Below are 25040 nucleotides of genomic sequence, written 5' to 3'. Positions count from 1 at the left end.
GGGGTGGGGGGCCTCGTGGCGGGGGGAGGGGGCGGGGAGGGGGCACATCCGGCGTGGGAGGGCGGGGGGGAGTGCTGGAAGTTGCGGCGGAGCGGAGACCCGAGACCCGCGGCCCCGCGCAGCCACGGGGATGGTGTGAGCTCCAGCCGCTCCCCCTGCGCGAGAGCAGCCGAAGCTGGATACATTTTTACAAAGCCAAACTGCAAACAACTCTGGCGATGCCAAAATTCCCCTCCAAGTGACACGGCTTTGCGAAGGAGGCTTCTTCAGGCTGGGCGCTTTCGTTCCCCCCCTCAAGCCTTCCCCACCGAGGAGCAAAAGGCTTTTGCTGTGGCATTAGGAATTTAAGAGGAGGGGGTTAAAAAAGAACAAAATTGAAGAGGGAGAAAAAAAAAGCTGCGCGCAACTCTAGTGACCTCAAACTCTTTGGACTGGGTTTTATTACAAATACTAATAATAACAACACTGGAAGACCACCCGTTCTCCAAGGGAATTGCCGTAAGAGGAGATGGAAGTTTTCCCTTTGCTCTTGGTTTTGTCGCTCTGGGGGTCTCGAACCTGGAACTCGGCGACTGCGGATTCGATCATTCACATCGGTAAGAAAGGGCTGGCGCCGCTCGCCCACACTCGCAGCGCTTCGGCTCGCGTCCCTCTCGGCGTGGCCGGCCCGAGGCGGCTCCGTGCGGAGCCCCTGCCCCGCACCGGCTCGGGGCTCGGCCGGGGGGTGCGGCCGTGGCCTCGCGGGGGGCTGCATGCTGTGGGGGCGGGGGTCTGGAGTTTACCTCACGGTGCGTGCAAGGGGAGTGCGGGGGATTCGAAGTGTGTGTGTGTGTGTGTGTGGAAAAGGGAAGTTTAATCGACTCTACCTTCCATATTTTTTTTCCCGGATGTACATTTGCTCCATTAGAAAAAGAGAGCGAGCTCTGAGGGGGGTTAGCGGAGAAGGTGTCACCTGTGAGGCGAAAGGCGCCGCGGCTGTGTGGGATGGAGGGGGCGGGGGAAGCTCCCTTCGGCTCGAACAGGTGGTTTGGCAACGTGAGGCGGCCGAGTCCGCCGCAGCCGGGCGCCCCGGAGTCGGGGGGCCGTCCCGGCGTCCCCTCACCTCAGCGCCGGTCGGCGTCTCGGGCCAGCGCTGCGGTTCTCGCGCCCAGACGGTGGCGGGAGGGGCTGGCGGCGGCGTGGCCCAGGACCGGGAGCCGCGCGCCTCGCCGCCTCGCCCGCGCGCGCGACCCCCGGGCGCTCGGGAACGGCGGGCGGCCCGCGCGCGCAGGCCGCGCTCTCCCGGCCGCCCGGCCTCGCTGGCTCCGAGATGCCTCCCGGGCTCCGGCGTGGCCGCCCGGCGTCGCGAGGGAAAGGACGGCCGAGCCCTCTCGGAGCTGCCGGCTCGTGGCCCCACCTATTGGCAGAGCCGACGGGCCGGGACTGGCCGCGGCGGGGGCGGGTGGGGGCTGCGCGTCATTATCATGCACAGCGCTCGCAGCTTCGGGCTCCAACTCTTCTCACTTGCTAATATGCCAGAGCTGAGCGCAGTCCGGCTCTCGCAGACCTTGGTGCCTGCGTGCGACGATTTCCCTTTCGGAAATTCTCGTCCCTGGGCTGTGCACGGTTCGCATTGCTGGGTTGCAGAGGAGCCCCTGTTGGGATTTTTTTCTTTTTTCTTTTTTTTCTGGGCACAAGGACTTTCATTTGTCCACAACGCTTGGTGTTCTGTAAATCTAAGCGACAGATGGGTCTCAGCTTCTCCCCTGTTTGTCCCCTGCCCCCCCGCTGCGCAGCATCTCTCTCTCTCTCACACACACACACACACATGCACACACAGGCACACGCTCCTGGTAGGGGAACCTGCTGCAGGTGGCGGCTGTGCCCTCCAAGTGGGGGCTTGTGTCTGCTGTGCCTGCCCACAGCGGTCACCTCTGTGGGGCTCCCTGTCTTGGTCTCAGAGGCTCTTTGTTAACATGTCTGCCATCTCTATCATTCATATCAGTAGAACTGGATGTGACTCCGTGCAAGGGGTAATGAGGTCAGGATTCAGAAAATCTCACCCTTGTGCATGAAGTCAGTTACACACGAGATGGTGGCTTGCTTGCTGGATCCCGGCTTGCATGGTGGCTGCCGGTGCTTGTGGGGTGAGAACTTTTCAGGGAAAAACGACGGTCTCATTGTGGGGTTCAGTAGTGTCCTGATAGAGTTCAGACATGAACTATGCTTCTCTTAAATGACACGCGTGTGTGTCCTGCTGTAAATGACGAGTGGGAATGCAGATATGGGATCCTCATACCTCTGTATTCATTTTATGATGAGGATTTTCTGAGTTAGCCACTTCTCCCGCAGGAGGGGAGGCTCTTGGATAAATGTGTATTTAACTGCTGCTTCGGTGGTTTACAGGATACATACATTAATTTCACACACCTACAGCTCTCGCTACCCTTTAGCAGTGCAATACTATCTTGCAATGCAGTCTGGGCATTTGCTTCGAAATAAAAAGACAACTGTTGTGGTTTTTTCCCCTTCCCATACGGTTGTTAGTGTGACATGATTTTTTAAAATAACTGTACAAATTAGTTTTTCTTAAAGCTGCTTGTATGCATTAACTATGTATATCCTAGTAGCAGAAGTAGTTACTTCTCAGACAATGAATTTAACTCGGATGCAATTTCTATATTCTTTGAAAAAGCACTTTATAGATTGCCTAATTGGAACATAAAAGTAGCAAATTTGTTTCTTAAAAAGCCTCATGCCTTTTAGTATCATCCTAAAAATGATGAGACTTAAATCTAAAAGAGCACCCAATTTTTCAGCATTTTAGGGGTTAAAAGTCCCTCTTTGTGGCCATCCCTTCACCTCGAAGCAAAAGTATGATAGATTTTTGAAAAATGCATGTCCCTATTAAAATGGCAAAACAGTAATTCATGTACATTGGATCACTTTGCTAGCTGGTTTGAAACGAGTTTTTTTTCTTTTGAGGTGATTGCTTTCATTTCAGCACTTAATGTGAGAAATATGCTTATAGGAGAATGTATCAGTTCAGGACAAAAGGGATGAACGCGCTGAAACTGGGGGATTTCGAATCTACAGATAGAAGGAGATGTGCAGAAATAAAGGCTTTCCCAGCCTCATGTGATGAGTTGAAGCAGAAAGTATCTGCAATAGGTAGTTCAGGGAAACTGGGAAGATAAAAAGGCACTGCTCTAATGGGTTCTTTAAATATTGAATCCTTTTGATATTGAGACAGATTATATGTATGAAAAATTTCTCTGAATTTTTACTTCATGTAGATCGTATAATAAAGGCATTTACATATTTTAAACTCATGTTTTATTAAATAGATTCATCTTCTACAGTGATAGGATATATGATAATGATTAACCCATTCTTGTAGAAATGAGAATGTGTTTCAGTCACAGATGTACAATATCATCACAGTGTTGATTTTCTGTTAAATCACATTGAAGTATTTGATGGTGTCATCAGTGTGCTGATTGCGTAGTCATACAGGCACACATAGAATGTCTAGGAATGGAGTGGATAACCTTTACTGTGATCTTTGCCCCAACAGAGATCTTTTGACATACAAAAAGTATGCACTTTGGAATCATGCTTCCGCTTTGAGCCTGTGCATTGATTAGTTTCATCAGACCCACATTACTTGATTGCGTCGGAGTTTCCTAACGATCTGCATGCTGTAGGAAGAACCAGAAAGTCGTGAATGGCATGGCAATGCTACTGTGTTTTATGAGGCTATTCAGAAGTCGCTCTGATTTATGTAGCTCGAAGGCTCCACAGTCTTTGAGATTAGCCACGCTGACTGTTTTCTTCATACATCAGTCGTCCCACACTCTACTCCCTAAACACAACGGGAGTTTAGAGCACTGCTTTAATTAAGCAGGGATTAGGTGGCATTTCCAGTCAACTGCACAGTTTGTGTTTTAGTTCGTATCTAATATAGAAGATCTCATGTTTTAACAGTTTAATACATGCTTATTTCCTTGTCTGGCTCCTGTGTTCACTCACACAACTGATTGTAAATTAGTTGTCCCCAGTCATGTATCTCTACAAGAGAACACTCCAGTACTGTACTTACTCATGCGATACACATGTCACTAGCACATTTTTGGTTCTGTTCCGTCATAGTAAAATACCTTATGTCAATAGGGTAGTAAAAGGCATTGACTCGTGAGTTTGCCCTAAGCAGGTGATCCTTCTCCTCTAAGATTATGCTCAACTATGACCCTAATGTTGAGGCTCCTAAGACAATGCGGAGTGTTTTCATCCTGAATATGTTCAAAGCACAAAATTGAAAGAATAAATGTGTTACCATATTCTAGACAGTAATAACAGAGCATTGTAATGCATCAGGGTTTTTTTTTATTATTATTATTTTGTTTTTCAGTGCTGAGTACTGTTTTAGCCAAGAGGAATATGAAACCACTTCTGGGAGAGGTAGTGTGTCTTTGACCGAAATGTTTCTTTTTCAGCCCTTAAATGCCAAAGCTCCTGGGACTCGACCAAAGACTCTGCCTTTCTTAACATGCCACAACTTCTTTTGTGTGTGCTTACCATTTTGTTAGTAACAGTAATTTCCCATAACTGATACACGAACTTCTAGGAAGTTGCAAGGCACATACTTTATTATTATTCTTTTCTGTATCATTGATATAGATATTGAGGCATAATTGAGGTGTGCATTAAGTTAGACAGTGTTGTAGTAATCAAGGATATCAGCTCTGACATGACTAATGAAGCATTGCCCTGAGGACCTTTGCTTTCTGTTTCAAGGGAAATGTACCAGCACTAAGTACCAAGCATCCGTTTTCCTTCAAATGTGGATTAAAATTGAGAGAATTTACCTCTGACTTACCCAGAAATGAAAATCAGCTGAAATTTTTAGGTGCAAAGGAAGATTTCTCTCATTCAATTCTGATTCCAAATCTGATCTTATCATACTGTGATCTTAAAGGGATAGTCCATTTTAAGAACATTCTTTTAAATCCAGTTTTCTTTTTTCATTTCCCTGTGTATATCACTGTTTTTGAAAGTCAGGTGTTCATATTTCTATTGGGTCATCATATCCTAGAATTCAAGGCATGTTGATGAGCGACAATGACTGCAGTGGCGCTATATATGTACCTCTTATCAGAAAATACATTTATGACCTCTAAAGATATCTTTGCCATTAGGTGTCACTACATTCTGAGTTGTTTGTTCATTTTTAGTCCTTATTGATAACCCCCTGATTTTTTTTTTAATTCTCAGAAAAATAATGCTAGTTGATGAAGTTACTGCTATTACTACAAGTTTTCAGTTTCAAATCGGGAAAGTAAAAGTTATTCTTGTAAGAACTAGTTCTTGAACATGTCAACATAGGATAAGTTCCAAATAGATTGTGAGACCTAGTGATACAAATGTGCTCTACCGAACTTACACTGCCATAGCCATATATTCTTATGGTAATTCTTATTTTCTGTGAGAAAAAAAAACAAAAACTAAGACTCCAGGAAGAAGACAATTATGCTTCATAATGTTGGTGCAAATAGACATTAATGAATAAAGCTACTTAGTTAAGTAGTTTCTAGCTGCAGTAGGTCTGCTTATTAGGAAGTGCCTGAGGTTCCAAAATGATTGATGTTTGGGACAGGAAACACATACAGAGCTTTGAAAGAAAACACATACATGCATATGTAGGCATGGCTGAAAACAATGGCAACCTGGGATTTTGTGGGTAATCACATGTTTTCAAACAATGTTTGGTGAAGTTTTGGTGATGTATCAAGCCTCTGCAGACTCAAAACCACAACCATGGGGTTGTTGGCCATGTGAAGCAAAGTTTGTTCTCGTTTGGTGATTTCTGTGTTACTTTACTTATTTTACAAAAGCAGTCTTCCTTCTAGCACATATCATGTTAGGAATAATGAAGGGTGAAACGCAGGTTGGATTTCAGTTTGATAATTTACTGTGAGTGTTGGTAAGGTCATGTAATTAGTGCAATCCTAGATTAAATAATGATTTATGTTAGACCTAGACACTTTTAATAATATTTGAAATAATATATTATTAAAATTCAAAGCACAGTTCAGTGATCAGATGGTTGTGTAATGGATAAAGTAACATACTGAAGTTACTTTGTTATTGATCATTAAAAATGTAGATTCTGGTCATTAGTTGAGTGTAACTACAAAATAACCATGGGTTAAAGTATCCATGCTCTTCAGCAACTAAGATGATTTTGTTTTTTGTGTTCTTTCCAGATTTATTTTCTGCCTTTTAAGCTGGTATATGCAAATTTTCAGTGAGGTGAAAATACAGGGAACATTTCAGAATATAACAATTTATGGTTGATTATAACAAAAGTTTGAGATTAAGTATCATTTTTATAAATAGATAATTGAGCAATATTCAAGTTATATAATTTTTGTAGTCCTTTTTATCAACCTTAACATGAAACTCAGATTAATTTTTATTAAAGGATCAAAATTGTATAACGTTCAGGGAAGAAACATTCCAATATTTGAGGAATATCAGAAATATCAAATTAGGATAAGAGATTCAGTCAGGAATGTTTCAGCATATTTTAAAAATAGATTTAGAATGAATTATAAAAATAAAAATACCAGAGAATGTTAATAAGTGTGAAACTGTAGTCTATTACTTTATGGACTTAGAGTGAAGATGATTTTTGGCTGAAACAAAAATTATGCATAGCATATTTGGTCATCAGATGTTTTCATTAACTTCAAGACCAGACTGGAAAACCTGCTTTATCTGTTTGTAAATTCAGATTCACGTTCTATTTTGTCTAGTGTTAGTAACAAGATATTATTCACAGGTAACTTACCAGACACCACAGAACCCATGCCTATTAAGACTAACTGAAGAGATTAGAAGTCTTATGTCTTCACCGGCCTTTGGACTTTACAAATTGAAATTCACACAGGCAACATTAACATATGCCTGACACCAAGCATGAAAGGTGTACTATAAAATAAGCAGCTTAATCACTATTTTTCATGGTATTGATCTCCTGTTCCTGGTTTTCTTGATTTGCCCTGTTATTGTTCACGAAGTGATAGCATGATGCTGTGTCGGGATTGACCCACTGGCACATCTCTGGATGGGGAGAAATCTATTAGTGAACATCAGTAGCTAATTACCAATGCTTGCCACATGTGTTAAAACTTTTTAAACCACTTGATGCAATCCCATATTTAGAAATATTTTTATCTTAGAAAAAAACAAGCATTTAACTAGATAATAGAAATGCTTATACTTTTCCAAAAATAATTCACAATACTATTTTAAAGATATTACTTTATTGTTTTACAAATTTAGGAGTTAATATTCCTGAAGCTACAGGAAAAATACAGATACTGTCAATAACATAAAGTATGTGTCACAGCTCTTACATTCACAAAAAGTTTATTCTGAAAGTACTATCTATAGCTTGTAAGTTCCTAGAGTTACAATGTTGAGCAAGCAAGAGGTATATATTCTCATGGAGGAGACAACTAGATAAGAAGAAAGTATGCGATGTCAGATAATGTATGATTTGAAGGGAAGTGAGGATATGGTGGTTCAAGAAGTTTTCGGTTTTCAATAAGGTGGTTTGGTAAGACTGCTTTTAGGAGGATCCCTGGAGCAGTGGCTTGATTCAAATTCAGGAATTGAGTTATGTGCATGTTGGATGAAGCATTTCAAGGATGGGGCATAGTAAGTGCAATGAGTATGGTACGAGACACCAAAGAGCACCTGATTTGCTTAAGGAGCATTTTGAAAGCAAGTTGGGCATATAGAGTAGTGCGCAAAGAAAGAAATGGGAGGAAGTGTATTCTGAGAGGGATTAATGCAGCTCCTGGAGGGATTTGAGAGGTTACAGTTAGGCATTTCGATACAGGTATGTATGGCCTGAGTCGAAATGCAGGATATTAAGTTGTTTGTATGTTAGGTAAATATTCACACCGGCTGTGAGCTTTGTGAATCAGTGAAATTGTGGCAGAAGGCCAAGCTTGAAGGGATCGTGGTCATGCAGACTCTTGCGCACTGTGTTGTGTGAGTAATGTATAATTTTAAAACTTAAATAAATTGTGTCTTTACACGGAGGAGAACTTTTTGTTTTTCGACTGTAGCTCTTTAGGAACTAAAGGGAAGGATGAAGAGGCTGTATCAGTTGATTCAGGAGATGCAATCTTACAAATGGAAATATCCAGCAATTTTCACCTGAACATTTTGGGGCAAGAGACCAAAGGATCAAGTAGAACAAATTAGAAATAATATTCAGATTGAGTCACAGTTGTCTCTTGACATGCAAAAAAGTTTATTAGAAGATAGTACATATCAAATTGATACTTTCTATTGTTACAGTTTGTTCTGAAGGAGGGGAACAGCAATTCAGCAGGAAAACAAGATTCAAACAGCAACTTTTAGGCTTATCACAATTAAGTCCGTTCCATCAGTTTAGATATTTTAATGTTCTTATCTAACACTGGGGATACCATAACCCTTTCATCAACGCTGTCACCCAAAGGTGAAAATTACTTTTTAAGTGTTTATAGTCAAAGCTTGGATAGAGACAAACCTCCATGTCCATTAAGTTTGAAAACAAATGATTCTTCCAAAAGAAATAGGAACTTTTTGTTTAACAGGTTGTTGAGGACATTTTCTGATTCCTAAAAGTGAATGAATACGTATTTAGTTCTCTATAAAAAGAGCTATAATGTGCTTTCTCAATGTTTTTTGTCTCATTTAAATCATGAACTGTAACAGTTGTGAAAAAATATATATTTAAAATTAAAAAAATAGCTTTCTCTGGGTGGAAGGGATGGGTTAGAAACAAAATTTGGCAGTTGTGAATTAGACTAAGTTAGTAGCTGCAGCAGAAAACTAATTACCAGATTGTACATAATGTGAAGATAGAAATTAAGGAATTGAAGTGGATTATTCAGATGGGAGAAATCCAAAGGAAGTGAGATGCTTCCAGGTGGTTTTATTGGAGTAATTGGATGAGACGTGTTGCTGTCAGCTCATATTGGGAATACAAAAAGTGAGCAAGTTTTAGATGGAAATCAAACTTGCATTTGTTGAATTACATATACTTCCGTTAGATAACAAATTTTGGTGTGGTGTATAAGTTGGCAGTTGATTACACGGATATAATTTAGGAGTGAGTTTGGGAATTGGACTCAGTGTTTTACCATGGTTACTATAATCTATATGTTTACCATTGTTAATATAATCTTGAAATGAATTGAAGAGGTATAGCAAAAGAAGCGCTGCATGAATGTGCATTGGGGCATTCCATTGCTTAGAATTCAGGGAGAGGGTGGGATTTAGATATTGATGAGTGGCCTTTGAGAAGAAAAACCAGAACTTACGATTTCAGAAAGAAAGTGAAGAAAGTTTTTCTAGCAAGAGAAAATAAAAACCTGTGTCATATAGCTCATATCAAAGTTGTGACCTGACCACTGTGTTTTAAGATGTTGACAAGGAAGACTAACTCAAGTGCTTTTAGCGAATCTCAGATGACCTACTGCTAATAGGAGAAGACTTAAACTTGAGGAATTCTGTGGGTTTGCCTATAGGAGAAACAAAAGGAGTGGGGAATGAGATAAATCAGCACTTCTTTTTAAATATGGCATTTGGAAAATGTGTAAATTTTTAAGACTTAAACCATAAAGGAATGATCAATAACAGGATTTTAAAAAAGATTTTTTTTGAAGTACTTAATTTCTATGGGATTGGCAAGTGCTAAAATAGCAAGGAAAATGGTTTTGCTTATGTGTTGTTTATTTTTGCTTTTTTAAATTTTAGAACAAGTACTAATGGACCAAGCCACTCACAGTAAAATTTTGAAGCAGATTAGATATACATAATCCTCAATTTCTTATAAAGCTTTGCTTCATTCAGTTTCCTAGCCCACCACTCAAATTTATTACAAATAGCTTTCTTACCTTAAACTATGAGTATTAGGAATGTCTTACCTGAAACAAAGAGTGGATTGCACTTTGATTATTGCTTTATACTTACAAATAAAATAATTTTAAAATTTTCTGATAGAGTATTAATTTTAAGAAAATATTATATTCCTACCTATGACAGAAAATAGCAAGATACTTTTTTTCTAATAGACATTTGAGGTGATTATGAGTTTCTTCTAGTCAATTCTGTATCACATTTCATTTGCTCTAAATCATGCAAAACAATGCATAACATTGCAGCATAAAAATTAAACAGATATTTAATTCATATGGTTAGTTTTCAACTGTACTTGTAAATTCTTTGGATTTTTCACTTATTTATACTGTATTAAAACTAACACATTTTCAGTCACAGATGAATATGAGGAGAGGAACTATTCTAAGTTTTTTCGTCTCAAATGTAGCTTTTTGAGAGTAACCTTAGTTATTTCATTGGTATATTAGAAATCCTTAAATTGTGTAAGATAAGAATACAAGGTAAGACTACAGAATGATGTTGCATTTTGTGATCTACCCTGCTGTCTCTGAAGAAACATTTGTCATTTGGAGACAATGTGATGTGAATGGTGCATGGTTATATCTGCTTGATTGCATCTTTTAATTGATGTGTAAACAAGCAATACGCGAATAGACAGCAAACAGGGGTCTTGTGGTTTGGGAACAGCAATAATTGACAAAACAAGTAAACTATGTTAAGATTGGAGCCATAATGCTAAGGGAAATGAGCCAATCCCAAAAGGTTAAATACCACATGTTTGCCTTAATTTAAGATGATATGATGTTATGTATAACATGCTATGTTATGAATGTTATATGTTGTGTATAAACTAAAGTTGAAATGTAAGTGAGGTGGTCACTGAAGGTGGCTAGGAACTCGCATTTACTTTTAACATATTGGTTACTCATTACTATGTCAATTAATTCCATAATGATGTAAATTTTTGCTGATGGTATGTTGGAGCTTTCAATTGACTGGGATGATACTCTGCTGGCTCTGTCTTCAGACCAGAGAGGGTATACCTAAGAAGCCGTTGAACTTGACTGGACAATAAGATGCTGGACTCTATGTTTGGTATACGCTTGCAATGGGGAAATCTCAACTGAACTTGAGCCGTGGTTATGCAACAAGGTGGAGGAATCCACCATGGTGGGAGGGTTTGGGGAGGGGTGGGGAGAACCCAAGTACCTATGTAACTGTGTCACATAATACAATGTAATTAATGAATTACAAATAATAAATAATAAATAATAATAATGATAATAATAATAATAAAAAGATTGGAGCCTAAGAGCGCAATTAATGGAATATGGAACATCAAAAGATACTTTCAACTTACTGGCTCAAAACTTCCACAGGTGGTGAAATGTAGTCATTTGAAGGAAACACTCAAGAGATATAAACTCAAATTTCAGGAAGAATGAGCACCGAAAATTGGTGAAATGCTTGGTACACTTAGCCTCAACATCATTCCGATGTCAAGCTCCATTAACAGCACAGTTTAAATGGGTTTATTATCTTAAAAGCCAAAGACCAGGTTCTATCTTTGGAGCTCAAGTAGGGCAAAAGAACCACTCTGATTGTTTTGTTCCAGGTGCTGTAAGGTGAGTTGAGATCTAGATCTGCAAAATCTGCAAGATACACAATTATATTAGTGGTATATCAGTAATTGCTATGTTGCCAGTCACAGTCCATATCTACTCTAGTCTGCTTTTGTGAATAGCAAATAAGAGCAGTTTGACTTTTCTTTTTAAATAAACAAGCAATTCTCAGATTAGCACAGGGAAACAACCTATATGAGAACCATTTTTGCATTTATTTTAGCAAATTGATTTTCAGTTTTTAAAAAAATACTTTTAATTCTGTGTTTTTCATGTGATTCTTAAAAATATTTGACATGGAAAACATTGGATTTAGAGGGTGAGAGAGAGAGAAATCTTTCTTCCCTTGGTTTTACTCTGCATATGAATGCAGTAGGCGGGGCCTCGCCAGATCAGCCGAAAAGAGAAAAGAGACGGGAAGTGACAGGCATCCAAGCATTTGGGCCATCATCTGTTTTCTTCCTAGGTGTATTAGCAGGAAGCTGGACAGGGAGCAGAGTAACTGGGACCCAAACAGGGGTTCCAACATGCAGTATCTTTTCAAAAGCAGCAGTTTAATCCCCTGCACCCTATTCCCAGGCTCTTGGGTTTTTAACACCTCATTCATCTGGGGGATACTCCATACAGAGGCGTCAGTGTGTTTGTGCTCCTGTTTCCCGCCATGAGGCCATGGTGAGTTTTGGACATTTCATTATCATTTATGACACTCATAAGTTGTGGGATTGTGGTGTGCATCCTTTTTTTTTCCCCAGTTTTTAGAACATACTTGTTTAGGGCTCCCTGAATATGATAGCAGGGCATTTGGAAGATCAACAAATGCTTATATAGACATGCTCAGTGATATAACAAAGTATTGAAATAGTACATGATTTTAAACTAAGCATGTTTGTGTCTATGCACCCTCTGAGTAAATACAGTGTTGTTAGAGAGCTGAAGGTAGAACATGTCAGCAGGTTGGGTGTGTGGTCGTCCCTGGGAGACTGTCATCTCTGGGTGACCCTAGCTGGCTGTGGCAATGAAGAATGGGATCATTGAGTAGGTGCCATCTTTGTGGCATTTGTTGAAACCTGAAGGTGCCATAAAACAAACATATTTCAAGGAAAAAAATCATACAAATAGATGAGGAGGTTATCACTTGCAGATGGTCTTCATCTCTAATAGAGCTCTCTTTACTCAGCTTTCTGACAGTTAATCATTCACCTTATTGTAACCATAGGCTACAAAGTCAGTACAATCACGCCAAAGTCAGAGCTCGGGGGAGCATCTATCATTTGCCTCTTTTCCTCTTTTTTTATGATAGATGTCAGTGCTTTGGCTGCTAAGCCAGGTAAGGAAGGAAGAGGCTTTACGATCTCCTTATTCTGTAATTGATAAAATAAATAAGATTTTCCGAACTTAGTGCTATATATCAGATAGTCCACTAAACATGGTCTGTCAAGTATAAGGAACTTAGATTACATATCCTTATTTCTCTCCCTTTTGAAGTTAACAGCACACGGCTCTTTCATATTAATAATCTGTACTTTCTGTGTACCAAACATCAGTGAAAATGACAGTTTGAGAGCGTAGCAAGCAAAAGGGGAGAAACGATGCTGCAGCAAAGTAAACTAAAATGAGACTCTTTGGCAAGTGACCTAAGCGTTTTTATGAAAGCGTATTCATATCAATTTTTCATTGTCTAAGTGTCACCCAGATTCGGATAAACATTGAACACTGAAAAATAACAGTTCCAAAAGTAACTGGCCAATACTGATGTTTTTCTCCACAAGAGTTCTTGTTGTGGTTGATGAACAGTTACTAAATAGCAAAACCGGCTGCTTTGATGCTTTCTCTTTAGTTTTCCTGTCCACCCTTCAGTGGCAATGCTAATGAGCAGTGAAATGGCCAAAAGCGAGGAAAGAAGGAGCAAAGGGTTTCACATAATCTGTAAACTGGAAAATCAGTCCCTGAATGCTCATATGCACAGGCTTGCTGAGAAGAAATAATTTTCTCAAAATATTGCCCAGATTCTGAAGACAGAGTTTTCTCTTGACTGTTGAGCTCTTAATGTGTGTGAAGCATTGAGGCCACCAAAGAGGAATAGGCTGAATAACATGGACTGGAAACAGAATGAAGAATCTTATTACTGAGAAAAGAGTGCCCTAGGCGGGCAGTGCCACTGACAGTGCCCGGGAGACTGACTCAGGTCTCCATGCCATGCCTATGGTGATATTTTCTTGTTCTTTTTTTTTAGTGAAAAGGATATAAATTTCATTCATATGTCCTAAGCACTTTATGCCATTATGTATAGTCTGTTGGGTTGGTATTCTTATGAACATGTATTATGTGCTCAGAATCCACATAGTATATTCCCAGTTAACCTCCAGCTGCATGACAGATCATGAAGAAGAATTTATAATACATTTTTCTAAAAACTGTGAAACATGGCAAAGATAAATGTAAGCATCTGGTTAGTGATTAATATGGTGGGAAGAATGGGACTAAGGGAAGGTGATGCTATCAAGGAAAGGCATAAACATGACATAAACATCCCTGATGGTGTGTCACTCGTTAAGAAGTGTGGTTGTTGCAAATGTGTTCATTGCATTGCCCTCTTCCCATCACTCTGCATAAATGATGGCATATCTACTGTTGTCTTGACAAATGGAGACATCTTCCAGCTTACTTCAGTTTCACCTTGGCTAAGGAGTGAGTTTTTCTGTTGTGCATACACGGTGGCTCTGTCCTCAACTCTGGGAAGGGAAGGGCGTGCATTGCAGTGTGTCAAGATCACAAAATGGTGTGTCAGAGAACGATTCCTAAGTCTTTCTTCAAGCTTGGAGATCTCTGTGATGGATTCAACAAGTGAACTGCTGTCTCTGCCATTTAGCATTGTGTCTTTGACTCTTTGTTTTTCACTTTAGAATAGGTAGGGGGTACTCTTCTTGGCTGTTCAAATAACAGAGACAAGGGGAAACATTTTAGAGACACAGTTTGCTCAGTGTTATTATTATTATTATTATTTTAGATTTATTCATTTTTATTATAGCCAGATATACACAGAGGAGGAAAGACAGAGAGGAAGATCTTCCATCCGATGTTTCACTCCCCAAGTGAGCCGCAACGGCCGGTGCATGCCGATCCGAGGCCGGGAACCAGGAACCTCCTCCGGGTCTCCCACGCGGGTGCAGTGTCCCAAAGCTTTGGGCCGTCCTCAACTGCTTTCCCAGGCCACAAGCAGGGAGCTGGATGGGAAGTGGTGCTGCTGGGATTAGAACCGGCACCCATATGGGATCCCGGGGCGTTCAAGGCAAGGACTTTAGCTGCTAGGCCACGCCGCCAGGCCCGCTCAGTGTTCTTACTACAGGCGTTTTGGAATGCTTCCTGTTCTGAGTATTTTATAATACATATTTAAAAGGAACTATGTACATATTTTAATTATATCATTATACTAATATTAGCACCTCTCTTACTCCTGGGAAAGATCATTGTGAATCTGTAACTCTGTGATATTAGTATCTCTGGTTAGAAGGAAAAATAGTGTATGTGTGTATGTATATGGCTGTGTTTGAGGTGAATGTGGCAAATTGTTAAAGACTGTAAAATCAGCCAGTCCCCAAAGACAATCATGTTTTCTCTGATTAGTGGCAACAGCTATGTAAAGCACCAATGGTATGAGTGAAATTGATTTCTTGATTTGATCGTTGTCTGTACCCTTGAGGAACAGTGATCTTTCTATTTGTAGAATTCTTTATTGGGTTGGATATTTAGATTGTGATTATAAAGTAAGCTGAAAACATTTCATCACAAAAAAAGATAAATAAGGAAGAAAGTGGAAGGGTGAGAATATTATGTTCTAAAAGCTATATACATGAACGACATGAAATCTATTTCCTTTAAATAAATAAATAAAATGAATAAAGGTCAAGAAGACCATAGATTGTTTAGAAAGTCCCTTTAGAGATGTTTCTTAAATGTGTCTTTTTAACTGATGTTGCGTAGGTATTATTCTTGGTTTATAGTAATTATTAATGAGTTTACCTATTTGTCATTTCAGTCTTTTTAAGTATATTTCAGTTATATATGAACTAGGATATTATGTAGTGCAGTTATGAGCAGGAAAAGATCTCGCAGCCAATTGCATTTCATGTTGTGAACCGTGTGGCCACCAAGTGCTTGGGTCTGCGGTAACCAGGAGCGCCTCCTCAGGAAATAGCTATCTTTCATTTTTGTTCCTATTTCAGTTGCATCTCTTGCCCTTCCTCACCCAGACAGAGTGGAGGAAAATAGTACGAGCATGCAATGCGGAGATCTGTTTTGGGGAAGTAGGTGATATTTTATTTTGTTTGAATTTCAAAGCATTGGTACAGTAACTGGGAGAGCACTGACAGTTCTAAACTATTTCCTTCAAAGTTTGAAGCTCATTTGTGCTTTTTAAAGGCCTTATTTCTTACTTATATTTGGGAATAATAGCTCCCATCTTGTATTGGTCGTCATTTGGTAAAAAAGCTACTGCATATAAATATTTCCATTGAACTCTAAACTATGTCTTGATTATGAGATAACATATTGGTACTGCCTCTGTGTTTCTAATTTTGAAGTATTCCTTGATTAATTTTGAGGTATTAGAAACCCATGTCAATTTTCTGTAGTCCTTTATGGTTTTAAAATATAGATTAAGATACAACTATCCAACACTTCACTTGAGAAGATCAATTACAATATCATAATTTTGAATGAAAAAAACAGTTAAAATTTCACTAACCTTGGTTCAAGCTATGGAGCTAGAAACTAGTATGGCTACAGAAGGAAGTGATAAATAATTACTGCAGTTGGAAGTAATAATACAGTTGTAGTGGGAGGTTAGGAAGTTCCCTGTGGGTTCCAGTGGTGATTCTCTAACAAATGGAAGCTAAGAGATGTGGAATTTTGTGTTATAAGACTTTTGTAGTAGCAGTATGGTACCAGTTAGAAGAGCTTGGCGGCACTCCAGGAGGATGTTGATGAAGGACTGTGTCCAACAGTAGCAAATGGGATTTGGGAAAAGAATTTGCCAAGGAGAGGAGCTATAGGATACATAGTCCATCATTGCTAGGAACTGGAATTAAAAGAAGGAAACCCAGCGTCATTGTTCAGTATGTGCTTGAGTGAGTGAGAGGATGTTTTCCCAAATACAGAAAAGTACAAATGAGAAACTCTTTTTGAGAGAAGATAAATGGAATTCAATTTTGAACTTGAAATGATTTTGGCATAACTGTGAAGTGTCATATCCGTAGTATCAGCCCAATAATTCCCTTGCCTGCTTCAGATAAAGAAAGGTCATTCTTCATAGTGGTCAATCCTACTTTGACCTAAAAAATGAAATAAGATTTTTCTGGTTACTCTTTCATAACCTTTCTCTGAGACATAATCCTAAATATACCATTTCCTCTTTAAACTGTGAACATTTAAGATATTTTGATGTCTCTATGTGCAGAAAACACTAATTCTGCATCACCTGGAGACTTGCGATTATCAGCTTGATATGTACTTACTTATCAATCTATGTTACTTGTTTAGTTGTCTATTTTACTGTTATTGCTTCTTCATATGAGCACACATTTAAAAAAATTATACCTGGGACAAATGGTGACCATGGTCTTGATAATTTATCTCATATTAAATCATAGTCTAAAGTTTGTTTACACAGGTAAAATAAAAAAGGTAAAATAAAATGATAGCAACTTCAGCTTCTTTTGCATGATTAATTTTCTATTTTTATATTGTAACTGTCCCCATACATAAATGAACAGAATTACATGTAAGTATGAACAGATTTTCTTCAACTTTTGTGACTTATAGTGATATAACGTATATAGACATAATTAGCTAAATGAAACTTATTTCCCCAGACGGGAGATAGAAGGCCTGAAATGAAATAGTCTCTATTAAGAAACAAACTTAAAGGGATCTGGTTGAAACTTCAGGCTTTAGTTTAAAAATTTTCTTAGTTTCCAGAAGACTGTTTGCATAATAAGGGAGCTCTGATAAGGGGACACGTGTGCAAGCAGTGACCTGGAGTCAGAATAATGAGAAAGCTTAAGCTGTGGGTCTCCTTGTGTGCAAAGCATTGGTGGAACTGACAATTGGACTAGAGGGAATCCAGATATGCTGGTGTTTCTTTGCTTATACTCTTTTTTAAGTCTTAAAAAAATTGTTCTAATTCTGCTTATTTGTGAGAGGAGGAAAGCTAGAGTGAGAGAGAGAAGGGAGAGTGTGAATTCCCATTTGTTAGTTCACTCCCCATTGCACGCAACTGGGACTGCACTGAGATTCAAACTGGCAGACGGGGTATCAGTCCAGGTCTTGTATGTGGGTAGCAGGAACCCAAGCACACAGAGCATCTCCACTCTCTCCCGTGGTCCCCTTATGCAGGAGGCTGAAGTCAGGTGCTGGGGGAAGGAGTCACACCCAATCCTTTCAATGTGGGACACAGGCTGCTTCACACTGGGCCTAACTACTAGGCTGAATATTCACTACCTCAGCCTTTTCTTCTTGGCAGTGAAACCAGGAGCAAGAAGTGTCTTCTGGGTCACTGAAGTGGATTCAGAGTTCCAAGCACTTGGCCCATCATCTGCTGCCTCCCCAGGCACATACCAGGGAGCTGGACAGGAAGTGGAGCAGCTGGGACTCAAACCAGCGCCCATATGGAGTGCTGATGCCACAGCAAGCAGCTTTTACTATCTAAGCCACAGCATTGGCCCTTTCATCTTTTATTATTATTGTCGTTTATTAGTAATTGAAAGGCAGAATTACTGGGGCAGGAGAAAAGTAAGACAGCAAGAGAGAGACCTTTTATACATATAGTTCACTCCCCAAACAGTTGCAAGGATAGCCAGGCTGAATCCAGAAACTTAGAATTCCATCTGGGACTCTAACATGGGTGGAGGGAGCCCAAATACCTGAACCGTGTGCTGCTGCTTTCCCAGGGGCATAGGTAGGAATCTGGATTGTAAGCAGACTGACCAGTCATACTTGAACTGGTGCTCATGTGGCCTGCTGAATTAACAAACAGCATGACAGCACTGGCCTGTCCGTCTGATTTTATATTGTAAAAAAATGACATTGATACCTAATTTGGTAAATATATTAGATATAAAATTATTAGAACTGCAATATCATTCTTTTTTTTCCTTACTGAATTGATTAATTTTAGCAATGCCACAAGTGGAAAATTGAATCTGTCTGCTGGGAGGGAGGCCTTCATCATCTCCCACTTTTGCTTTCACATTTTGTTATTGATTTCAGAGTAAATCATTAGATATGAATCTTGAAATCAGGGCAGGGTAACATGAATGAATTGGATCTGTCAAAACTGGGATAATTAGTAAGTTTCAGAGCTCCAACTTAGGGCTTTTATTTCTTAACGTCAGAGTGGCTGACTGTAGAACAAAAATAAGCACTAGATTTGAAGGTATGATTATAGTTTCAACTCTTCCCTCATTTACCATTTTGTGGCTGTGAAGTTTTTGATAATTAGTGAAGCTTTCTAAGTCTCAAATTTACCATCTCTGTCTTCTCTACCTCATCAATTGTGTGGCTTTGCAAATTCACCATCCACAGAAATGTCCTGCTGGGCCAGGGCCACAGGTTGTACAATCCCAGGTTGAGATCCAATGTGGTTCCTCGTTTATCTGCAACATTATTTCAAATTTACAACCATGTTTTTCTGTAGTACATAAATCAAGGCTGAAACTCTTCATTAAAGTACCTGAATTTAAGGTTGTCTCTTGCTTCAAAGATGATATTTCATTCTAAATTTTAGACTATTTTTGATTGATATGTGCAATCATTTATTCTGTTAGCACGTAATGTCTTCATGCTCACACTTTTATTAGGTTTGCTTTCAAGGAGGATGATCTCCTAACTTAATATACAAGGCAAAATTCATTTGAGAGTGAAAGATGTATAGAGATTTTTGCTGGAGTGAGATAAACACGTGGGGGCTGCACAGAGGAGAAGTAGAACAGTGCAATGCCCTGATTGCTAAGTGATAATCTAGTAGTTGCGGGCTGACTTTGAACTTTCCCAGGCGTGTTCTCTAACAGCAGCTGCTGATTCCTTCTTATGTAGGCCTTTCGTTTTGATTTATTAAATGGATTTTATTTAGTTTCTTTGTTTTCATTAGAGGACTTTCACTTTGAGTCACAGACAACAGAAAATAGCAAAGATAGCTAAGAGAAGGTTGTCTCCTTTAGACAAATATATTTAGCTGCTGTTTTTTTTCCAAATCAGAATGTAGGGTCTGTAATTGCTCCTTTATTCTTTTCCATTCATTCTCCCTGTCTGCTATTTGACGACAGCTCCTAACCAAGCTGATTGGATATTGGCAATTACATCAATTACAACTAACCTAAACTATTCCGTCTTTGGAGTTATAGCATTGTTATTCAAACTGGACTGCAATGTTTTAAAGAAGTATAAAGAGAGTTTGCGGCAAAGACTTAAACATGTGCTTTGGTTTGAGTCACCAAAGGAAAAACATCTAGTATCCACCAAGTTTGATATTTTTTATTTATTATAGAAATCTGTGGTAAAGTAATAACTGAATAAGGGGAGAGCCTTAGCAGTTGAATGTGTCTAAGTGTATGTTAGGTTTTTGTTATACTAGATGCATCTGATACGTTGTGATTGTGAATTACTTTTAACCTTTACGAATCTTTTTTTAAATTTAAAATAATTTTTAAAAGATTTATTCATTTTTATTGCAAAGTCAGATATACGGAGAAGGATACACAGACAGCAAAATCTTCTGTCTGATTATTCATTCCCTAAGAAACCTTACTGTCCAGAGCTGAGCCAATCTGAAGCCAGGAGCCAGGAACCTCCTCCAGGTCTCCCATGAGGGTGCAGGGTCCCAAGGTTCTGGGCCTTCCTGGGCTGCTTTCCCAGGCCAGAGGCAGGGAGCTGGATGGGAATTGTGGCTACCAGGATTAGAACCGGCACCCATATGTGATCCCGGTGCGTGCATGGTGAGGACTTTAAACACTAGGCTACTGCGCTGGGCCCTAGCCTCTACAAAGCTTTTTCACAAGTGTATTCTTTTCAGTTTGATTTGAAAGTTATTAAATTCTTTCAACCTTCCTTGCCTTTCTGTTTCCAAGGCTGCCTATGCCTCAACAAATGATCATGTGATAATTTGCATTTGTCTGTTACCCTCTTGTAACCTTTCTTACTCCTTCCTTTCTGATGCCCTGATTCTTGGATGATTCTATTACTCTATGTGTTGTTAAACGTCCAGCTCCATTTCAAAGCCTCTTTCCCACAGGGTGCTCCAGAGAAGATTGTAATCTTTCTCCTTTTCAGTCAGTGGTGCTTGGTAGGTGTTGGTATCCACTGCTCCCTAAGGCACCATTCCTTTATGTAGTTTTGATCATTGACTCCTGGAATTAAAAGAAATACTAGAAATTGTCCTGCAGGCCCTCCTATTGTTGATGGAAAAATTGAGAGATCAAGTAACTTGGATGCTGCATAGAAAATAGCATAATTTTTACTATATAAAATAATTTTGGTCATATCATCAAAATAGCATTAACATGTAATATTGGCTAGGAGATAGAAATAGCCCAATTATGTAGAATTGGATAATTGATTTCATTAACATAGGATTCTTTTTACATGCGCTCTACTATATTGTGTTACAGTCGCATAATTCCTGTGAAACCTGCTAAATACGCTGTTAGAGGTAGGAAGCTGACTCAAATTTTGGAGAACTATCCCTACATGCCGCCTGATGGTATGTTTATCATCCTCTAGACTTCTTTCAGAGTTTCAAAGCAGCGGAGAGCCAAAATGTTCTTTTATGCTGATAAAAATCTTGTTCATTTTCTGTCCTTCCTCTTTCTCATTCTTCTGATTTTCCCAAAGCTTAACACTTTTCTACCTGTGCTAAAGATTAAAGTGAACCCTGTCTGTACCAAAACCCCTCCACTTGCTTGTATTTTCATTGCTTTAGAATGTTTTAACTTGGGATTAGATAACGCTATACTGTTATATGCTTACTTATGAATAATATATACTATATTCTTTTTTAAAAGATTTATTTGTTTTCATTACAAAGTCAGATATAGAGAGAGGAAGAGAGACAGAGAGGAAGATCTTCCATCCCATGATTCACTCCCCAAGTGAGCCGCAACGGCCGGTGCTGTGCCGATCTGAAGCCAGGAACCAGGAACCTCTTCCGGGTCTCCCACGTGTCTGCAGGGTCCCAAAGCTTTGGGCTGTCCTCGACTGCCTTCCCAGGCCACAAGCAGGGAGCTGGATGGGAAGTGGAGCTGCCGGGATTAGAACCGGCACCCATATGGGATCCTGGGGCGTTCAAGGAGAGGACTTTAGCTGCTAGGCCACGGCACTGGGCCCAATATACTATATTCTTGATCATAATCATGTATGGCCTTTTATAAGTTCTTTGGCTTCATATGTTGTATTTATCTTTAAATGAATTTCTGCATGAACATGTGTGCATGCACTAACCTTACAAGTCACCAAAGAAAACCTTAAAATAATGCTGACAAGATAAAACTAACCAATATCATTTACATTGATAATGAAGTAAAATGTATGATTTGTGTCAATATGAACACAAGCCATGTAAATATAGATTTTAATTTATTTTAAAATATTTATAATTTTATTAATATTTTTATTTAATTATTTACTATGGTCAAAGTTGTGGTTCTTGCATTACAAATGCATTTGCACAGAATAGATGCGATAATTTTCCATAGGTTTTAAAAAGCTTTTATCGAAGTACTCTTGTTACACTACTGAAATCAAAGTTCAATATAATCAAACCATGTAAGAACAGTTTAAAAAGTTCCAACTGTACAGAAGGTTAGATCGAGTTTGCTTTTTCCATGCTTTTTTATTTTAGTTGTTATATATGTACAGTTTAGTGTGCTATAAGCATGTTTGAGAAGTCTTCAAATAGTTAATGGAAAATCCAATTTATGGAGAAATTAGGCTTGCATTTCAAACTTGGTGCAGCAAAAATAGGCTTATCTTTTAATTCCATTTTTCACAAACATTTGGAAATACCCTCATATTTGTCATTGCAATTTCATTATATATTACCAATTTTGGAGCTCCATTTGTTAATGGAAATGAAAAACACGAGGTGCATCACTTGCATCCACGCTGGGCTCCGTTTTTTCCGATGTTTTGAACTTATAAACCATTTACCTCAACTTGCTTAAACTTATAAACCATTTGCCTCAACTTCCTTCAACCAAATGCTTCACTATGTAAATAGCTAGGTGTTAACCACCCATCTTGAAGGAACAAATGAAAAGTGAATTACACATAAAACCTCAATAGACTGAACAGGGTCTGACACAGAGTGTGTCTTCAATCTATATCACTTTACCGTTCTTTTTCTCTCTGGTCTTCCCCCAAACCATCACAAATGTAATTGGTTTTATATAAATAATGGTGGACTTTAGTTCTGTTTTGCATAGATTTGCCAAACATCTTGAGGCTAGAATTAATTTTTAATTGTATCAAGCGACGGGGAAAACTGCCTTTGACTATATGGATTCTTTAAATTTTTGTTTTTAAAGTAAAAATCAAATTATTTTGTATGACAAAAGAAAACACCTAAAACACTTTTGTGGCTTTCAAAAAACTCCTTTCTTTTTTCTGATTCAGGAAAAAAAAATTGTCTAGTCATTTGTAAGTTTTTATTTTACCTGGACCAAGTATTGTTAGTTCTAGATTCTTCTCTTAAGCCCTGTTGCAAAACTATCTAAATTTGTACAGTTTTATATCTTTAGACTTCATAGTCTTTGTTGATTCTTTTCTGATTTTAATAACTGTAACAGAAAAACCAGTCACTTCACTCTCTAATTTTATAACTACTGTCTAAATTCAAGGTTTGTTTTTCTGAAGTTCCTAATATAAACTATATTGGTATGTGTACTCTTGCTTCTCCATATTTGTGTTACAAGATTCTGTGAGGAAATGTTTGTTTTCATGAAAAGCATAAAGGAAGAGAGAAGTCATACTGATTTGGTAAGTATTTAATTCTCTTGGCAGTTTTATTCACCAGTACTAATTTACTAATTGCCTTTTTTTTTCAGTTAAGCTATTTCTGTTTTCCAGAATTGAACTATGAATGTGATTTTAATCAACAGAGCTAGCTCCTCAGGTTTGTAACTGATTAAAGGTCAGTAAATTGTAGAGCCATTTGAAGGCAAATCAACATAATTTGTGTAGAATCCCAAATGTAAAGTCCACATTTTAATTGTAATTTAAAGGTGCTTTCATTTAAAAGCATCTCATTGTGTACTTACAACTATTATTAAGAAGAAGATACAACTTAAAACGTTTCTTATAACCTATAAATGGATCACTGGACAAGTTGCACACTTAAGGTTCAACTGTCATAAATGTGTTGTTGATCTTTGTCTCTCTTTGAAAATGTCCAGAGGGATTCTATAGAAGAGAACAAAAGAATGTAGTGAAAAACTAAATCAGTTTTTCTGTATTGAGTGTGACATATAACTTGTCATAAATAGCCCTCTATAAAAATAATGTTAGTATGGGCCCGGCGGCGTGGCCTAGCGGCTAAAGTCCTTGCCTTGAACGCCCCGGGATCCCATATGGGCACCGGTTCTAATCCCGGCAGCTCCACTTCCCATCCAGCTCCCTGCTTGTGGCCTGGGAAAGCAGTCGAGGACGGCCCAAAGCTTTGGGACACTGCAGACACGTGGGAGACCTGGAAGAGGTTCCTGGTTCCTGGCTTCAGATCGGCACAGCACCGGCCGTTGCGGCTCACTTGGGGAGTGAATCATGGGACAGAAGATCTTCCTCTCTGTCTCTTCCTCTCTCTATATCTGACTTTGTAATGAAAATAAATAAATCTTTAAAAAAATAATATTAGTGTAACACTTATTAAGCACTAACAGTGTGCCAATTGGTTGCTGAAAAGGCTTTCCAGGCTTTGGCTCTGGCGTTGTAATTACAGCTGCAACAATTTCCATGCATAGCAGTATAACCTGAAATTCATTTAGTCACAGAAATGTACTTATTTCTTGCTGTATTACCTTCATCTAGAGAATAGTTTTCGTGGATTTGTGTCTTCCGTGTGCATTCTAGATACTTCTTTCCCTGTCAATAAGCGGCCCTCTGCTCTCTGAGGAGCACTTTGATTCCTGATCATTGTCATCCAGGGAACCTCATGCTGTTTCTTCTGTAATATTATTGAAGCTTTGTATCTGAATTCCACCAATTTGAGAGCAAGTGTGAAAGATTCCTGGTGAGTTGTTATTAAAAGTATCCCTAGATGTGTTGGTGCTTTGTAAATGGCCTTTACTTACTTTTAAAAAAAAATTTGTTTGGCTTTTTTTCATCACACAATGATTAATATGAAATCTGTTAGTAGATTAAGTGTCTGCCTCTGTAAGTAAACTGTTTCTTTGTCTCCAGCTGGCTATTAGAGCATCTCATAGGTACTCG

General features: G+C 38.9%; 1 protein-coding gene across 2 annotated transcripts in view; it reads left to right on the top strand.

The window, feature by feature from the left end:
- Positions 1 to 335: 335 nt before the first annotated feature.
- GRID2 (glutamate ionotropic receptor delta type subunit 2) overlaps positions 336 to 25040 on the top strand; it is a 1304007-nt gene continuing 1279302 nt past the window's right edge. For both annotated transcript variants that reach the window (XM_058667042.1, XM_004590568.4), the window contains exon 1: positions 336 to 596. In XM_058667042.1, the coding sequence (XP_058523025.1) occupies positions 509 to 596 (88 nt within the window). In that variant the 5' untranslated portion in view covers positions 336 to 508. The remainder of the gene's footprint in view (positions 597 to 25040) is intronic.

The sequence above is a fragment of the Ochotona princeps genome, chromosome 7 (assembly GCF_030435755.1).
Source record: "Ochotona princeps isolate mOchPri1 chromosome 7, mOchPri1.hap1, whole genome shotgun sequence".
Taxonomy (NCBI): Eukaryota; Metazoa; Chordata; class Mammalia; order Lagomorpha; family Ochotonidae; genus Ochotona; species Ochotona princeps.
The sequence above is the reverse complement of the archived record's forward strand: the minus strand, read 5'-3'. Positions and strand labels throughout refer to the sequence as shown.